Source organism: Protopterus annectens, chromosome 9.part0 (assembly GCF_019279795.1).
Source record: "Protopterus annectens isolate FY-2018-M chromosome 9.part0, PAN1.0, whole genome shotgun sequence".
Classification (NCBI taxonomy): domain Eukaryota; kingdom Metazoa; phylum Chordata; order Ceratodontiformes; family Protopteridae; genus Protopterus; species Protopterus annectens.
Window position 1 is genome coordinate 214,117,054 of NC_056743.1, and position 20,031 is coordinate 214,137,084.

At 41.1% G+C, this 20,031-nt stretch overlaps 1 protein-coding gene across 10 annotated transcripts in view; it reads left to right on the forward strand.

The window, feature by feature from the left end:
- Positions 1 to 20,031, forward strand: part of PLEKHA7 (pleckstrin homology domain containing A7) — a 2,079,953-nt gene that overhangs the window by 1,785,925 nt on the left and 273,997 nt on the right. For all 10 annotated transcript variants that reach the window (XM_044082761.1, XM_044082762.1, XM_044082767.1 and 7 more), the window contains one exon: positions 2,507 to 2,724. In XM_044082761.1, coding sequence (XP_043938696.1) covers positions 2,507 to 2,724 — 218 coding nt within the window. The remainder of the gene's footprint in view (positions 1 to 2,506; positions 2,725 to 20,031) is intronic.

Here is a 20,031-nt window from a genome sequence, read left to right on the forward strand (position 1 = left end):
TTTTTTATGTTTCTACTTTTGAGTCTCAGTCTGTAGTGTTTTATATTTCTTTCTGGCATACAAAATAAATTGTGATTTTTGTTTTGCCTGAGATTATTTTATAGTTTAGAATAACATCAGAAAGAATCGTACTTCATAAGTAACAACTTGGTTTTAAACCATTAAATTTATTACACTATGACAACTTCATAACTTCAAACAGACATGATATCATATATTCTGATATTAGATATAAATATGCAAATCTGAAGGATTCAATTTTGGCAATCAGACATTGGTCGGGCAGCCTAGAGGATTAAGGTTATAAGTTGGTCGGGCAGCCTAGAGGTTTAAGGCTATAAGTTGGTCGGGCAGCCTAGAGGATTAAGGTTATAAGTTGGTCGGGCAGCCTAGAGGTTTAAGGCTATAAGTTGGTCGGGCAGCCTAGAGGATTAAGGTTATAAGTTGGTCGGGCAGCCTAGAGGTTTAAGGCTATAAGTTGGTCGGGCAGCCTAGAGGATTAAGGTTATAAGTTGGTCGGGCAGCCTAGAGGTTTAAGGCTATAAGTTGGTTGGGCAGCCTAGAGGATTAAGGTTATAAATTGGTCGGGCAGCCTAGAGGTTTAAGGCTATAAGTTGGTCGGGCAGCCTAGAGGATTAAGGCTATAAATTGGTTGGGCAGCCTAGGGAATTAAGGCTATAAATTGGTCAGGCAGCCTAGGGGATTAAGGCTATAAATTGGTCGGGCAGCCTAGGGGATTAAGGCTATAAGTTGGTCGGGCAGCCTAGGGAATTAAGGCTATAAATTGGTCAGGCAGCCGAGGGGATTAAGGCTATAAATTGGTCGGGCAGCCTAGGGGATTAAGGCTATAAATTGGTCGGGCAGCCTAGGGGATTAAGGCTATAAATTGGTCGGGCAGCCTAGGGGATTAAGGCTATAAGTTGGTCGGGCAGCCTAGGGGATTAAGGCTATAAATTGGTCGGGCAGCCTAGGGGATTAAGGCTATAAGTTGGTCGGGCAGCCTAGGGGATTAAGGCTATAAATTGGTCGGGCAGCCTAGGGGATTAAGGCTATATGCTTTTAATGAGATGCGTCATGTACTTTAGAATTTGATTTCCTCAGCCTTTGTTTGCTTACTCTGAACATGTTATCTAACCAGACAATGCTCTATCACAGCATTTGGGAAGATCGACTAGTCTCCTCAGTGATGTCCTGGCCCACATACTTAGTAACTCTATTTATCTACCTAAATATTTTCAATCTTATGCTGAACATGTTCACTGCAAATCTAGACAACAGTTTAGTAAACATTTTATTTTCAATGTTAAGCAACACTGAGCAAGTCAATCTGCTGCAGATAGATGTTTGTAGACTGCAACTATCTCTTACAGTCTAAATTATTAATCACAGCTTAAAATATAGCTTCCCAGTGAGTGATAATCACAACTTATTTGGGGTGAAGCTTAGTATCAGAAAACATAGCCGATTACAGTATTTGAGGCATTATTCAAAACAACCAAAAGCCCAGAGTTTCCCTTCAGTGCAGAGAGAGCACCTGGATGGAATAATGACATTCTAACATGCTTCTGTCAGAGATGCAGTAAGGTAATGTAATGTTTTTAGATGTGCACAACATGTTGAATCCAAACTGCATTTTCAGACACATTGTCCCCTAATTCCTTTATTTATTCTTTATCAGTTACTAGCAGTCAGTCACTATGTGCTGATTAGGCTCTTAAGTTTAAAGCATTGTGACAAAGTCATAGTTTCAAATATTGATAAGTACAACTAGGCCAGTTTTAGCATGGAGACAGGATAGAAAAACAGAGTGCCATTAATCCTATGGTGTAGTCATGGGTTGTAATGTTTTACATTCACGATGGAAAGGAAGGAGATGCACTCAAGAAATCTATTATTATTAGTTTGTTTGTGTCTTTTGGCTTTTCCCGGTTAGGGGTCGCCACAGTGGAACTCCGGTCCGCTAATGATTGGCAGTAGAGTTTAACGTGCTGGCTTGCCGGGCCTAACGCACAACCTTCAACGAAGGAACGCCCGTTCACGCTTGTCACCACACAGAAGACGCTCTAACTGAGAATCGAACGGGCAACGTCTAACTGTGAGGCGACAATGCTACCGCAGCACCACCACCGCAGTCATTATTATTAGTGAATGTACTAATTTCAGGGTTGTTAGTATAGAAGAGAAAGACTGTAAGGTTAGCAGACATGTAAGGAGAAAGAAAGGGAGAAGTGCAGGTAACTACAGGCACGCATGGAATGGTTATTGATAGAGAAAGAGTTAGGATTTACTGTTCCTCAAACATTGATTATTTGGAACAGGGAGGGTTTTGCAATTACTAATGAGGTGTGGTACACAAACGTATCATTTAATTGAACACATTAGATTTTCATACAATTTCATGTCCCTGTGTGCAAGCATGAAAGCCATATGGCATTTAACTAAGCAACAATATAGTTCTTAAGTACTAATTAAAAAAAAAATGTTTCTTTTTATGTTTTCTCCCCAGAGCGAAAAACAGTGCCTTCATTGCTTTCATCTACAGTGCCTTCATCGTTCAGTATATGGGACAGAAAGCCTGCAGCTCTACAAAGTCCTCCACTCAGTCCTACGCTGCCTTCTGTGGAGTTTAGGCTTCAGCCTCCATCACAGCCTTATGCTCAGCCTCAGCAACAGAAACACACACAGCCTTCAGTCCAACAGCATCTCAGGCTACACACTAACATTGTAAGTATGTCCAGCTGCACACGAACATTGTAAGTATGTCCAGCTGCACACGAACATTGTAAGTATGTCCAGCTGCGCGCAAACATTGTAAGTATGTCCAGCTACACACGAACATTGTAAGTATGTCCATCTACACATGAACATTGTAAGCATGTCCAGCTGCACATGAACATTGTAAGTATGTCCAGCTGCACACGATCATTGTAAATATTTCCAGCTGCACACAAACATTGTAAATATGTCCAGCTACACACAGACATTGTATGTATGTCCATCTACACACAAACATTGTATATACGTCCAGCACACGCGAACATTGTAAGTATGTCCAGCTACACGCGAACATTGTATGTCCATCTACACATGAACATTGTATGTATGTCCAGCTACACACGAACATTGTATGTATGTCTAGCTACACACGAACATTGTAAATATGTCCAGCTGCACACAATCATTGTATGTATGTCCAGCTACACACAAACGTAAGTATGTCCAGCTACACACGAACATTGTAAGTACATCCAGCTACACATGAACATTGTAAGTACGTCCAGCTACACACAAACATTGTAAGTACATCCAGCTACACATGAACATTGTAAGTACGTCCAGCTACACATGAACATTGTAAGTACATCCAGCTACACATGTACATTGTAAGTATGTCCAGCTACACACAAACATTGTAAGTATGTCCAGCGAGGCATCTGCATTACTTAGTTATTCGTCAATACAGAGCACATTTAACAAAGACACTTAGATAGTTTGCTTTCCATTGACCCCACGGGCTTTGTCAGTTGTAACCGTAGCATTCACTTGGATGAATGAATAAGTAATGACCCTGGATACACAGCCCAGTAATGTACTTGTTTCTACTTTCCTTGTGAATGCTTTATCCTAGGATATGAACTGTTCATGTTTTCTTCACAATTAATCAAACAGATCTTTCAGGGCTTTTGTAGTTTTCATTCTTTTTCCTCTATTTCCAAGTGACTACCTCCTCAACTAATCTGAGTAAAACCAAATCCATCCCATCTTCCTGTCTTACATCCAGTGTGCCTATCTTAACACAATGAGGAGTTACCCAGTTCTTTTTTTTTTAATTGAATGACTTGACATTAGGGCAGGATGGTAATTTTATGAAATGACCATTCTGGCTACCTCTACAAACTATTTCAGTACCATAGTACTCACCCATATTAATAATAACTAAGACTGATACTTCCTGTTTTTTTATATATTCATTTCCTAACTGTGTTGGACCTACTAGGTACAGTCTGTTTAGTAGTGTTGTAGGACCAGTTCCGTATGAGATTTTCTCAGGGTTACACATTATGTAAATAAAGATTATGCTCCAAATATATGGATATGTATATATGTTGTTGACTGTAAGATAAGGGTAAAAATAAAACACTCAAAGGACATTGAAGGGGTAAGTAAGTACTTAATTAGTTTGCAGAACTGGGTGAACAGTTTAGGATTAAGATTCAGTACTTAGAAAAATAAGGTATTAGTCTATGGTGCTAAATTTTATAGTAATTTTGATATGAAGTTAAAAACCTAACAACTATAGATTGTAAGACCAATTAGAAATCTATGTTCTATAGTTTGCTCAACATTTAATTTTAAGCAACATGTCCATCCATCCATCTGGGTCTACTTCAAAAGACTGAAAAACCAAAATACTAAAACCTCAAAATACTGAAGGATGGAATTTGCTCCTTCTTGTGTGATCGTGAAGTTGGTATATATAATTGGGGGGTGTGGGGTAGCGCAGCCCCCCACATGATGGGTGCAGGGGGGCTTGCCCCCTGCATTAAAAATGTTTTCAGTGTTTTGGGATTCAGTCTTTTGGTTTTTCAGTCTTCTGAAGTAGACCCGTCCATCCACAACCCCTTTTCCCACATGGGGTCAGGGTGTCATTTCAACAGTGACAATCATCTAGAGCCAAATGGAGGAAAAAAAGCAAAAGCATTAGCAGATGGATCTAATTTATAACAATATTTTAGTGAGACATCCAATTCTCAAAAAAATGTGCATATCTCAACAGTAAGACCTGTTATTGAGAATTTCTTGAGTATATGATTACTGTCTAATGGAGAGAGAAAAATATTAGAGGGAGTACAAAGATGATATACAAAGAAAATTAATTAGATGAAATGTTTTACTTATAGTGAGGGACTAATGTACCCTAACTCTCACACTATTTTATATAGATATGTGAGAAGTAAGTTATGCTTACCATACAAGGCAGTGAACAATTCTGCTTTAAAATAGGAGTTAAACCTTAAATTGATCCTTCAATATGCAGGTGTAAGAGATAGCCATGTTTTAAAATATATAGGAGTAAAACTATTAAAATTAATTCTTGTATAGCTCAAATTATTCCCAAATTATGGAACAAAGTAATTGTTGAAACAAAGTGTAGCACTTATTTATTAATAGCATTTAAGGAAGAATTTGATAATTACATATGAAGTAACAAATATATTTCAGGTTTGATTGAGTCTATGATATAAAAGTTCTAACTGACCACTTGCAGCAAACACTGAACTATGTATAAACTGTGAACAATTAATCCATAGCTTTTCCACAGTTGCTTAGTATTTTATGTCCTTTTGTAGACATCATCCGTTTAAGTTTCTCTCCATATTAAGCTTCTGTTGAGGCTTTACATGTAGGTGTTCCTGTTTTAGACTCATGTTATCCCCTTTTAATCTCTCTGTTATAAAGTTTCCACTTTTTTTTTGTACGCTCTGACTCCTAATACCTTGACACGTGTAATGAAATAGCAGGATAGAAGTGGAACACGTGATTTCTTACTTTTCATTTAATCAAACAAGTATGATAACTTTGGTTTGACTTCAAAGTATCTAGATAAACATGCTCCCTAGTGATATTTTTCAGGTGTCAAGAGCTTCACACAAGTTATCCTCCTGTTAAGCTAAGAATCAGGGTGAAAAGTTCCTGCTTCAGACAGAGGATCAAATGGTTGCAGTGGAGGGAGAAAAACATGCATATCTCATGCACCCTTAGATGTACACTAGCGACCAGAAGAGCTGACCATAATGGAACAGGAACAAAGGCCATTTCTTTAGTTATTACCCATTTACCCTGTGTGCTTTTTTCTTTGCCTTATGTTCTGTTAGCCCTTTAACAGTTATGAGCTGCACGTCATTTCCTTTGGACTTCTAAGTAGGAGACAACATTCTGATGCATAACTAGCAGTGGTCATCCTTACAGGATGGATCAGGTGGAGAAAAGTGCCAACATGTTTGCTGTTTAAATAAAGCCAAAACAACTATTTTAATTCAGATTGCTTTCTTTCTTCAGTACTGAGGCCTGCTGAAAGCATGCAGTCTCTCTTAACAAGATTTGTGGTGCATTAAGAGTAAGGCATCAGTTTGTTACTTCATTACATTGTTATGTATGCCTCTAGTGTATATATTACTGCTTGTGAATGCTGAAAGTCATTACAGTAGTGACAGCTGGACAAAATCGGAAAGCCACAATATTGTAAATCATTTGGGTTTGGGACATTTGTTTCTTGTCAGTGCCATGAGACCTTGGATGTATACAGAACTTACAATGTTGCATATGGGAAACTATGCTGTTTCTAAGTGTCCCCCAAAGACAAGGTTTATTGACCTGTAGACATAAGACTGCCTGTTTCAAAGCAATTTTCCAATTAAAACAGTCTTTTCATTTATGAGTGGGCACTCTTCTTTTGTAGATATCCTTCTTTTCACTGTTAGAGTATTCCTTAAAGAGTGGATGTCCCTCACCAGGCAGCTCGTCGCTCTTATGGATAAGTTTGAAAAAGATCTTTGTGCTGTATGTCACATTTATGCTCCTCTTACAGAACATAGGGCATAAAAAGTATATACAGATGCATCTACCCGGAACTTCTTTTGCTACCAGTTTGAATGCCATTGTTGCCATTTGGCTTGAACATTTTGTTGCTCTTCTGAATTTTAGCAACACCAGATAAGTTCCCTGTTGAGGTAATTTTTTTCTTTTTCTTTTTAAAAGTTTACTTTCTTGGACTTGTATTTTTATCACTACCTAGAGTTCATGTCATTCAAGAGGGGAAAGTGTCAGTTTGGAAGGCAGATTCCCCATAAGGATCATCAAGAATGGTGTATTTTTTGATGTTCATCGTGTTTCACTGTTGCAGTCATTACTCTTGGGTTATCCTGCTGGCAGGCTACCCGCAGTCGGCCAGAATTCCAAAGTCTAGGTCCGGCGTCGGTTGCTGTCACTTCTTCCCTGACGTCAGTGCGCCAGGGGTATAAAAGATGCAGCCAACGCCATTTTCTTCAGTCTTTCTTGCCGCGCGGTGCCCGAAGCAAAAGCAGTTCGCAAGTGCCGGTCGGACGGCAACTGAGATTTTCAAATCTGAATTTCAGAACCAAAGTCTTCATTAAAGCTAAGTACCCCGTTGGGGAAACTTTTTTCTTGATCCAGACCGATGTCAGAAAAAGTTAACAATTGTATTTCTTGTGGGAAGCAAATACCTCATAAGGATTTTCACTCTTACTGTATTCCTTGCCTAGGCCCTGATCACAACGTTGCTAGCTGTCGGTTTTGTGCTAGATTCAACCAACGCACTATCAAGCGTTGGTTCGATTTTGCATTTCATTACTTTGGCCGAAGATTTAATTATATAATGCCAGTGGAACAGCCGACAACCGGAGTTTACAAAAAACGCAAGGACAAGGACAAGGATAGGCATCCGAGGTCCAAAACCGACGACGACGAAGCCTTTTCTAGGCCAGTCGCCGGTTCGCCGGTTCTCAGTGAGGAGCTTTCGCAGCCCCTGGCGCCCGCTACCTCAGAGCCACAGGCCGCTACTGACTCCCACGTGGAGCCGCCTGGGCCTCTGTTAACTCAAGGTATTGGACACTCAGAAATCAATCCCTCAGATGGGACCAGAGCCGCTGAGCAGGCATCGGCTTCTGAGTGTGTCTTCAGACCTACACAACTATATATTAAGCCATCCTCAGCTTCAAAGACAAAGACTAAAGCAGCTCTAAAGACAAAGAAACAAGTACAGCATTCTCCTATTCAGACTTCCATGCCTAAAAAACAGATGCTCAAAATGGCCGAAGACCTAATTACTTTGATCAGGGGCCCCCATCCCCCTCCTGATAAGAGGCCTAGGCAAGAGACAGAGTATGATTCTTCTGATCAGGTATCTATTTCCTCTGATTCCTCTTCTGAACAGGATTACTCCATGCTTCCCTATGAGGATTCTGATGCTGAAGAATCCATTCCTTCAGCCTGTCTTCCTGAGGACTATTCTTTTGGGGAAACACTGCATACTATGAGGGAGCATTTCCACTGGGAGAGCCAAGAATATTTTGAGTCTAAGAAAAGGCTCAGAGACTTCCTGCTTCTTCCTCAGCATAGACCCCCTTGCCATTTCACCTGTTCTAGACATTGTAGATGATGTATTTTCAGAGTCCGGACTGTCCCCTGACTCTTTACCCCCTGCACCTGCTAAGCCAGACAGATACTACAGGGTCCCGGATTCTCATAAATTCCTATATAAAAACCCCGCTGCTGACCCAGAAATGATTTCTCAAGGTCCCAAGGGGGCTAAGGCTTCCACTGCAAAAAACCCTGTCCCCTCTGATAGGGATTCTAGGGCTCTAGACAGATGGGGGAAAAAGTATACACTTCTGCCACCCTGGCTGTAAGGGCATTAAATTGTCAATTTCATATTCTTAAATATCAGCAATATTTAATGTCTCTACTTAAACAGAAAATGTTGACAGAGTGTTCAGAGAACAAGGAATTGCAGGATTTATTGCATGCAACTGAACAAGTGGGAAAGCATACTTTGCAATGTGGTTATGATTTACTGGAGGGATCTTGCAGGGCCGCTGTTACAGGTTCTGTTATTAGAAGGCATGCTTGGTTAAAGGAACAAAATCTGCCTGACCATGTTAAAGCAAAACTATTAGATGCACCATTACAGCATGATACTTTGTTTGGTACTAAAGCAGAAGAGGTGTTGAAAAAAATGGAGGATAAAGCAAAATCCATGCAGACAGTCAAGGATTTCTTACAGGTACAGCCACCCAGGTTTAGCAGGAACTGGCCTTCTAAAAATTGGTCCTTTCCAGTCTCAGACAGACCGCAAGGAGGCAGATACAGGCGTCCCAGAGGCAGATCTCAGCCCCAAGGCTCATACAGGCCTAAACAATGGGATGCTCCTACCTCCAAAAGTGGAGAAGACAAATCACAGCCTTACAGGAAACAGTCCCAATGACTTTCCTCTACCAGTTCCAAGCAGTTTTCTTTTGACAGCCCCCTTAGGGGGAAAACTAGCACTTTTTTCATCAAATTGTCAAATGGTTACCCAAGACAAATGGGTTCTGAACATAGTGTCCAAAGGCTACAGGTTCCATTTTTACACTCTACCAAGGTCAAAGGGCATGCCAGACCTGCCACACAATCAATGGACAGAGGCACAAAAACAAATTACAGCCCTCATGGACATGAGGGCCATTCTGCAAGTACCACAACAAGAGCAGGGGTAAGGATTTTACTCCAGACTTTTTCTAGTACCCAGGAAGGACAAAACCTGGAAACCAGTTCTGGACGTATGTTGACTCTTCAGCAGCTACTGCGCATGCTGGGCAAGAGGGCTTGGCTAGTAACTTTGGACCTAAAAGAAGCATACCTGCATGTCCCTATCAGACAATCTTGCAGAAGATACCTCAGATTCATAGCTGGCTCAATGCATTACCAATTCTCTGCACTGCCCTTTGGCTTATCTACTGCGCCCAGGGTCTTTACAAAATGCCTGGCACCAGTAATTGCGTTTTGCAGACAAAAAGGAATTCAAATATATCCCTACTTGGACGAATGCCTAATTCAAGCAGAGAACAAAGACACTCTTCTAAAGCATCTGGCATTTGTAAAAAGATTACTAATTGGCCTAGGGTACACAGTAAACGAAAAGAAATCAAAACTAGTGCCCTCTCAAGAGATAATATTCCTGGGTGCAAGCTTAAATACAACTGCCCAGATGGCTTATCTCATGCGAGACAAGCGAAAACAACTGACTACTTACTTCAAGAAATTGGCAACAAAAGCCCACTTATGTGCAAGGAAAATCCTGCAGGCCTTGGGTTTCATGGCATCCTGCATTCTACTAATTCCATATGCCAGACTGCATATGAGGAAACTACAATGGTATCTGAAAAGTGTTTGGACTCAGCATTGCCACAGCCTGGAGACAGTAATTGCACTCATTCCCTGCCTACAACAGGAGTTTTGATGGTGGGCAGAAGCCAGTCACCACAACAAGGGTCTGCCATTCAGTTTACCCACAGCCAGACACTGACAACGGATGCATCAGATTATGCCTGGGGGGCCTATATGGCAGGAAAATGTATTCAGGGCACATAGCCTGCAAACCAGATGCATCTTCACATCAATCAAAAAGAGATGCTAGCTGTTCAAAATGCCCTGACAGCTTTCAAGGACCTGCTTCATCCAGGAGAATTACTGATAAAGACAGACAACACTATGGTCATGTGGTACATAAACAAGCAGGGAGGTTCTCATTCTTACCCCCTCTGCAGACAAGCAATGACCTTAAAGGACACAGCATTGGCTTTTCAAGTTCACCTGTAAGCACAATTCCTGCTAGGAAAAACAAATACTCTGGCAGACGAACTAAGCAGAAACCTCATGGAACCCCACGAATGGAAACTGGATCCACACGTCTTCAGGATGATAATAAGGAAATGGGGTTGCCCAAACATAGATCTATTTGCCTCCCCTCACAACTGTCAATTGCAGAGATTTTGCACAAGGATTTACCACAAGCAAGCATGGAAAGTGGACACCCTATCATTCAGCTGGAAAAATCTAACAGTATATGCTTTTCCCCCACTCCTTCCCAGAGTACTCCTAAAGGTCAGGCAAGAGAAGCCAAAAATGATTCTGATTGCACCAGACTGGCCACGACAGCACTGGTACCCAATCCTAAAGAGCTTGTCTCAAGGTCCAGCATGGATATTGCCTCAAACATCTCATTTGCTGACCCAATAAAACAATCAGATCCTGCACAGCCAACTCAGGACCTTAAATCTGGCAGCATGGCGGATAATGTAGCCATTCTGGACACTCCTCTTTCAAAAGCTGTTATGGATGTTATCTTGGAGGCCAGGAGACCCAGTACCAGAAAATCGTATGCAGAAAAATGGAAGAGATTCTGTGCTTGGAACCAGGAACAAGGCATTGACACGTCTGTATCAAACATTCCTCAGATTTTACAATACCTGACTGAGATTCTGAACAAAGGCCTTTCTTTCTCATCAATTAAGATTCATGCCTCTGCCATTTCTGCACATTACAATACGGAACCACCTATCTTTTCTCATCCTTTAATAAGGCAGTACCTCAGAAGGGCCAAAAACATTAGGCCTCCAAGGAGAGCACCAATTCTGGCCTGGGACCTCAATTTTGTTTTGGAAAAACTCACACTGCCTCCTTTTGAGCCAGCATCAACAGCGGATATTAAATTCTTATCCTAGAAAACAGCTCTTCTCCTAGCCGTTACCTCTGCAAGGCGAGTCTTGGAGTTACAAGCACTCATGGCTGTGGAACCTTTCATCATTTTTCATCCAGACAGGGTTTCTCTGAGGACAAACCCTACATTTATGCCTAAGGTGGTGTCCAGTGTGGCCCTCAATCAAACCATTCACTTGCCTACCTTTTACCCAAATCCACAGAACAAGGGTGAGAAAATTCTGCATTGTTTGGACATACACAGGCACTTACGCTTCTACTTGGACAGAACTAAAGCTGTCAGAAAGACTGAGCAACTTTTAGTGTCATATGCTGCAGGATCACAAGGAAAGGCTATCTCAAAACAGACTATTTCTAAATGGATAGGTCATTGCATCCATTTCTACTATTCTCAACATGGCAAATCAGTGACTAAGGGCATTAGGCCTCATTCCATCAAAGCAGCAGCCACTTCAGCAGCCTTCCTCAGGAGAATACCAACCAAAGAAATCTTAGAGGCTGCAACTTGGAGTTCAGTGCACACCTTTACAAAGCACTACCACTTGCCTCTCTACTCTTAAGTCCAGAGCAGGCTTCGCCACTGCAGTTCTGCAGGGCCTCATAGCCTCTCCTAATCCTATTTAGCCCAGCCACCCTTCTTCAGCTTTGGGATTCAACCCAAGAGTAATGACTGCAACGGTGAAACATGATGAACATAGTACAGTTGTGTACCTACCATAAATGTAGATGTTCGAGTGTATTCACTGTTGCAGTCCAGGTTACCCACCCACCATCTCCCTTCTCCTTGCTGGGATTTATCTGCACTTCTCTATCCTATACAACCTTTTTGGTGTATGTGCTTGTAGATGAAGGAAATGTTATTTTTGTGTATGCATTTCTTATTGATATATTTTTCAGCCTACCTATTTGGGGCACCTGACATTTGGGGCAAGAAAAACTGAAGAAAATGGCGTCGGCTGCATCTTTTATACCCCTGGCATACCGACGTCAGGGAAGAAGCGACAGCAACCGACGCCGGACCTAGACTTTGGAATTCTGGCTGACTGCGGGTAGCCTGCCAGCAGGATAACCCAAGAGTAATGACTGCAACAGTGAATTCACTCGAACATCTACATTTATGGTAGGTACACAACTGTACTTTTGGGAGCTTCCCACGACTATACCTCTAATAGCATCTTTAAGTCATTTGTGCCCAAGACATTCAGAAGATGTTTGTCTTCCCTGGCCATTTATCTTAAAATCAGTGCCTTAGACAGTTAGTCCAGGGTTCTATGGCAGAATCCTTTAACACTGAGCTACTCCTTCTTGGGAAGAAGAAGGCCAAGAAGTCTCAGCCAGATTCTTTAGCTGTCCAGTCTCCACCAGATGTCCGTTTAGAAGCAGGTAATAGCTCTGTAGGCCATTCAGTGTTTAAGTCAGATTCCTCTGCTATGACCCCAGTGGAGGCCATCATGGATCCATCTTTTCACATGTCCTCTGATGCTTTGCAGGTGTCTGCCTTGGATGTCAAGGAGGAACCATGGTTGATTGTCTTAGGGGGTCCAAGAGGGATTCTGCAGATAGTGGTCAAGGAGAAAGTTTCAATTTCCCTTCCTGAATCTCACCAAGGGTTGGAAACACTGGTATTTGTTAGGGCTGATGTCCCATCTAAGAAAAGACAAAACTGAAGCATGTTTCAGCCTGTCCTATCGATCCTCAAATGGAATAGCAGGTGTTTACTCAGGGCTTATTTTCTGCCTTAATGACCCTAAAACTTCCTCAAGGGGTTTCAGTGCCCACTCCTCCTTGGACCTCTACCCCTTCTAAATGGTTTAGGGAACCAGATTTCTCGGATTAGGATTCCCTTTCTGGTGAGAGTCTTTGTCCTATTCTTCACAGATTCCTTTAAATTTGGATTATGGTTCTGGTGAACAGGAGTCTGTTAACCTTGAGTCTCCTTTTGAGGAATTGTCCTTTGAAAGCACAGTTCTTAGGATGATGGAATTCTTTAAGTGGGAGTCTTCTCAAGTGTCTGATATTTAGGGAAGATATTGTGAGTTGCTTCATGTGGATACTCGTAAACCATCGGCAGTTCCTCCTGTGTTGGCTGCCTTGTTAGATACTTTCATCTCCTGATTCTCAGCCTCCTGCTCCTAAGAAACTTGATAGGTTCTATAAAGTTTCTTAGGATTATCAATTTTTATTTAAATGTCTTTCTGTTGATTCTGCTGAGGTGTCGGTTTTGCCCTCTTCCAAATTTTTGCCTTCTGAAAAGGACAGCAGGGCAATGGAGAGGATTGGCAAGAAAATTTTCACTGCTTCTACTTTGGCCTTTAGTGCTATTAATTACCCCCCCCCCCCATTCTGATGGCAAATCCTCTGCCTTATCTTTTTTTAGGTTCTGCTTCTCAAGAGGCTTGCCTCTCTATTAAGTGTAGATATGATGCTGCTGACTCCTCTTCTAGGGCCATGGCTTTTGGGTCCATCATGAGGCATTACTCTTGGCTTCATCACCAGTCTCTTCCTGAGGATATTAAGGCCAAGTTGTTGGATGCTCCTTTGGATAATACTCATCTTTTTGAGACTGCTGCTGCTGACTTGTTTAAGTCTCTTCAAGAAAAAGCAAAGCCTTGCAAGACTTTAAAGATATTTTTGTCTCTCCTATCCCTAAATTGCAGAGGAATTATCCTTCTAGATCTGCTTTTGTTTGCAGGCAACCCTGCCAGGCCTCTAAGGGGAGGGTGGGAGGTGGGCCCCCTCTAATAAGGCTTCTCATATTTCTGTGGCCCAGAAGCCTCCTTCATCTGATAAGCCTGTTTCTCTTTGACAATTGCCCCCCCCCCTCAGATTTCAACCCAGGTTCCTTTGTCCAGTCAGCTATTTCTTTGTCTTCCAAATTGGCATGTCATCACTTGACTGTTAGGTTCTTTCTGTTATCCGTTACAGTTACTTCTTGGTATGGAAATCTCTCCCTCCTTTTTCTGGGATTCCTTATCCTCCTCTAGAGCAACTTCCTAATTTTCTGGAGGTTCTAGGGTCCCTGTTTAACCAAGGGACCATTCAGCCTCTACCTCTTCCCAAGTGGGATGGGATTTTTATTCCAGGATGTTCCTGGTTCCTCAAAAGGAGGCCAGTTGGAGATCTATTTTGGATCTCTCCCAGCTCAACTCCTTTCTTGAGATCCCTTCTTTTGAAATGCTTACTCTTCAAACTCTGTTTCCTGTTTTATTTCCCCGGGCTTTTCTGGTGTCCTTGGATCTGAAAGATGCTTACCTTCAAATCCATTCAATATCTCTACAGGAAGTTTTTACATTTCTCTATATCTTCCTCTCATTTTCAATTCTCTGCTTTGTGTTTTGGCCTCTCTGCTGCCCCAAGAGTATTTACAAAATGTCTAGCTCCTGGAATTACCTTCCACAGTCTTCAAGGCATTCAGATTTTTCTTATCTAAATAACCTTTGCTTCAGGTGCCTTCTCCCAGTCGATTGTTGCAGGATCTGCAGTTCACCATCTCTCTTCTTCAAAGTCTGTCCTGTCTCCTTGTCAGGATCATGTATATCTGGGTTGCAGGATTCAGACAGTGCCACTGTTGGCCTCTCTTCCACCTCCAAAAGGTATTATCATTGACAACCTTCTTTCAATCTGTACTTCCCCTGACTGCCATGCCAACCAAGGAGTTTCTTTGGGCCATGGGATTCATGGCCTCTTCCATTCTGATGCTTCCTCTTGCCAAACTGCATATATGGAAGCTTCAATGGTACCTCAGGTCATTTTGGCTGCAGCAGCATCATCATCATGCTCTGACTTTTAGTATCCCTCTTCTTCCCTGTCTCAAGAATGATTTTGAGTGGTGGATTTGACATTTTGCTCTCAATGCAGGGCAGCCTTTTCAGCCTCCAGTTCTTTCTCAAGAGCTGTTCACTAATGCATTGGACATGAGGTGGGGGCATCTCTTGGTCACCTGAAAGTTCAGGGCCTTTGGCCTCCCCATCAGAAGCCAGACAATATCAACATCAGTGAAAAAAAGGCTCTGATTCTGGCCTTCCAGGCTTTTTGCCCCATGTTCTTTCTAGGCTCTTTGAAGGTATACATGGACAACACTACAGTGATGTGGTATGTCACCAAGCAGGGGGCATGAAATCTTACCTCATCTGCAGGATGGTGCTTCAGGCTTGGGAAGTGGCTCTCTGTTGTCAGTTAACTCTTCAGGCAGTATACATTCCTTCAGAGCACAGTCATGTGGCAGATTCTCTGACCAGGTCCAAAACACAGGCTCACAAACGAGTGCTTCACAAAGACATGTTTTGGGACATTGTCCATCAGTGGGGTATTCCTCAGGTAGTTCTTTTTGCCTCTTCTCTGAACAGTCGGGTCTGTATCACCACATTAAAACATGAATTCACTGAATATGAAAACATCGACATGTAAACAGCGAAACACAAAAGTATGAACGGACACTTCTGCAAATTTTTTCCCAGGGAAAAAAATTTGTTCAGCTGACCGACACCAAAACAAACTCTCAAACCCTAATGAAGTGGAGAGGGTGTGCCCCGCACACCCCCCCCTAACTAAATATACCAACTCCGAGATCGCTCTACAGTGGAGAAAAGGGCAAATTCCCAATAACAGCCAAGTGATTTTTTTCCCTCGGAAAAATTTAGCGGAAGTGGACATTTGTACTTTTGGTATTTCGTTGTTTACGTGTCAATGTTTTCGTATTTGGCGAATTCGTGTTTTGATGTAGTGATATAGACCCTGAACAGTCAGCTTTCTCTCATCTGTTCCAGAGTGCCATACCATCTGGCCTGGAAAATGGACACCCTATCCTTTACGTGGAAGGGGAGGTTTCTTTATGCTTTTCCTCCTCTTCCTCTATTTCCAAGAGTCCTGCAGAAGATTCAGCTGGACTCCCCAAAAATCTTGCTAGTGACTCTCTTTTGGCTGAGACAGCACTGTTTCCCCTCTTAATGCATTTGGCCAGCGGCAATCCTCACAAGTTACCTCACTGGTTGGATCTTCTCAGCCAGGACAAGTGGTCTCTCATCCATCCCCACTTGTCCACTCTGCAACTGACATTGTGGGTGATAGGGTTTTGATCCCTTTCAGACACCTCTTTTCTGAGGTAGTGTTCAGGGTTTTACAGGAGGCAAGGAGACCCTCAACCAGAAAATCTTGTATGTTAAAATAGAACATATTTTTGGTCTTTTGCCATGCTTATAACCAGGGCCCTTTTTCATTGGGGGTCCCTCTGGTCCTCTCTAGGCCTCCAAGGAAACTTACTTCTCCTCCTTGAGACCCTAATTTTATTTTGGAGTAATTGACTCAGGCTCCTTATGAACCTGCTGTTTCTGCTTCTTTGTAAAATTGTACCTGGAAGCCTGTTTTGTTGCTGGATCTTACTTCTGCTCAGAGGGTTTCTGAGCTCCAGGCCTTTATGGCCATTTCTCCTTTTTGTTTTTTTCACAGGGACAGGGTGTCTTTTTATAGTAATCCTTCTTCTATGCCAAGGTGGTAAATAAGTTGTCTTTAAATTAGTCGGTACAACTCCCTTCCTTTATCCCTTCTCCTCAGTCTGCTCCTGAGAGGGTCCCGCATACCTTAGATTTACATAGATAGCTCAGGCACTATCTGGATAAAACTAGGACTTTTCATAAGCCTGATCAACTTTTTGTTTCCTTTCATCCCAGGTCTTTGGGTTTGGCTTTTTCTAAGCAAACCATCTCCTCCTGGATATCTAAGGCCATTTCTTTTTGTTGTTCTTTTCATGTCAAGTCTGTCTAATTCCATCCTTAAACCTGCTACTTGGTCTTCAGTGCATATCTTTACTAAGCATTATAAGTTGGACATGGTTTCTAGGCCAGAGTAGGTTTTGCTGAAACCATTTTATGTGGGTTTGTTGAGGGCTCTCCTCAGCCTTCCACCTACCATTCCATTTCTTTTTTTTTGCTCAGATATTTTTTTATTTTAAATGTATAGCAAACAAAAACAGAAATACTTGTTTACAGTTACCAAACATATTAATTAATGGATTAACTATATACAGTATTTACATTAAGCCTGACATGAGTAGATTTGAATAATAAGTTTATACAAAAATTATTAAACATAACTTTTATGATAAAGTTGTTTTCATGAGGAGACTGATTCCACTTGTAAAGTGTCAATCAATGTCAAAACTTTTTTCCAGGGATTATTGACTAATGGCTTAGGAAACATTCTTAGTTCTTTGGTTTTTACCTCCAGTAATGTTGTCTTCTTCAGTAAACGCAAAAAAAATATTCTCTATTAGGCACTGTGGTAGAGTTCCATTTCCTGATTATGCATTTCCTAGCTGTAGCTAGTATTGTCCACAGTAAGTAAAGGTTAGGTTTATTTATAAAATAACCTTCATTTATATTCAATAACATTAAAGCTTTGGTCATGACAAATGTGTCTGTATAAATTGCTTGTAAGAAATTAATTTCATTCCAAAAAACTTTCATTTTCATACAGTCATAGAAAATGTGAGACCAATCAGCTTTATTGGTCTGTTGACATCTCCAACATAACCCATAACTAGAAGAATTGATTTTTGTAATTTTGTTAGGAGTTAAGAAGGATCTATGTAGGTATTTCCAGTTAAATATTCTTCAGTATTGAGAATAAGAAGTTAATTTAACTGAAAGTAGTATATTTGATTTATTTTCTGAGGTTAAAGGTATCGAATATCCTTTAGTAATATACTATCAATATGCTGATTTAGGTGTTTTATCATTTTTATTAAATTATTTAAATATGATGTTTCATTTTTCATATTTTCATTATTATATATAATTCCAAACAATCTAGTTATAAATTTGGGTGGATTTTGGAAAGAAGTTACTTATTATCCTACAGAGATCCTTGGAGTATGTCAAGACATTCTGAAGTATTAACCATTCATGAGAATTTAAACTATAAGTTGACAACATATATTGCATATATAAGACTTGTTGGTTTTTATGCAATGTTGCCAGCATATTTTTTTAGTGCACAAGAGGTTAATATATCCCTCTGTCCTATCTGGAAAGTTCTTAGTAATACTGAAAAGAGTTAATATTGTGAACCAATGTTTTAAATCCATATTCATATTAATAAATTTCCTAAAATTTTCAAAAAGATGGCTAATTAAATTTAACTTAGTGGGTTTAGTTATATTATATTGTAAATTTAAACTCAATGAATACCATAATAAAAATATTTTTTAACAATTTGTTTTCATTTATTATTATAATTGAGTGTAACAACTTCCAGTTAGATGTATAATTAGGGTTTAGCCAATCTATTACAGTTTTAAGTAAAGTAGCCCTTATGTAGGATTCAATATCTCGGAAATTTATTTCTCCCTGATCCCATTGCCTGATATGGTGAGTATATGCAAATCTGATGTTGTTAATCCTCATTCATTCCTTACGTATGGGTAGTCGATTCTGACATCGGAACCAAGCCGGCCATCTTCCAAGCTCGCATCAGCCACAAACTCTCGAGCTAAACTCTTACCCACAATCCCCTCTCTCTGTTACCTCAGATCTCGTTTGCCGCATCACCAAATGGATATGTCAAGCCACTTCTCTCGCAACTAAGTGTATTTCATTACTAAAACTTGTTTTTTTCAGCAGTTTTTTTCACGATTTCTCTGTTTTTGGTTTCTCTTATCGCATCTAGCGACAACTCCTCACCTGTTTTACCCATTTGGGTATTTCTGTTTACCATCGCTGGTATTTCCTTCTACCTTTGGGTATTTTAGTACCATTGGTGGTACTTTTTGCTTTCTACTTTCTATTTCTTCTCTTTCCCTAATGAACATAGGGTTTGAGTATGTACTGTTTTGCTGTGCTTTACTATATACCACCATGCAAATTTTGTGCCTAATTGTTAAATTGAAAAGGGCCTACTTAAAGCTTTTTCTACGCTGTTTATGGGTCGGAGGCTTCAACCCCTCCTCGCTCCCATAAGGAAAGAGATAATGACAAGAAACCCAAGTTCTTGTGTGTGTGTGCTGTTTTCTTGTGCCTCACTTAACTGTGGATCCGCTATGCGGGATTGTGTCTATTTTTCAAATCGGCACTATTTGAGAATAACAAGAACCTAACCGTAAATGGCCTGCATAACTTTTCGAGGTTTATCTATGGTTAGGAAGCTTCAACCCCTCCTCGCTCCCATAAAGAAAAGGATGACAATAAGAAACTTATGTCTCTTCCATGGTCCCCCACTGGGAACCCAAAGAACCGAGACAAAAGAAATTTAAATATCTGACAATTTGTATTCTAACATCCTCGGCACGAAGGCTTCAGTGCCAACATCTTCTGCACCAATGCCCTCGGTGCAAACTTCTTCGACACCGAGTGTGGTGCAGACCTTTTTTGGAACTGAGCTGTCCCTCAGTTCAGATTACTTCTTCGGCACCGATAATTCCTCGGTGCAGATTCCTGTGACACCGACTGTCCAGTCGGTCTCGATGCATGTTCCGATGCCGGGCACCGAACCTCCATGTGGGCACAGACTTTTTCCGGCACCGATAATGGGACTAATTATTATCATGGCACTGAACTCGGTTGGTGCAGACAAGGCCTTATTGTTTTTGCCGGTGCAGACACCAGCAGTTCTATCCACTATGGCACCGTTGTCCTCGGTGCAGACATCTTCTTATTAAAAAAAAAAATAAAAAAAAAATAATGTTCTCCCTATCCAAATTTCCCCATTTTTGGATAGACCAGATCCTCCTACAGCAATGTCTATGAGATCCGCTAGTAGCCC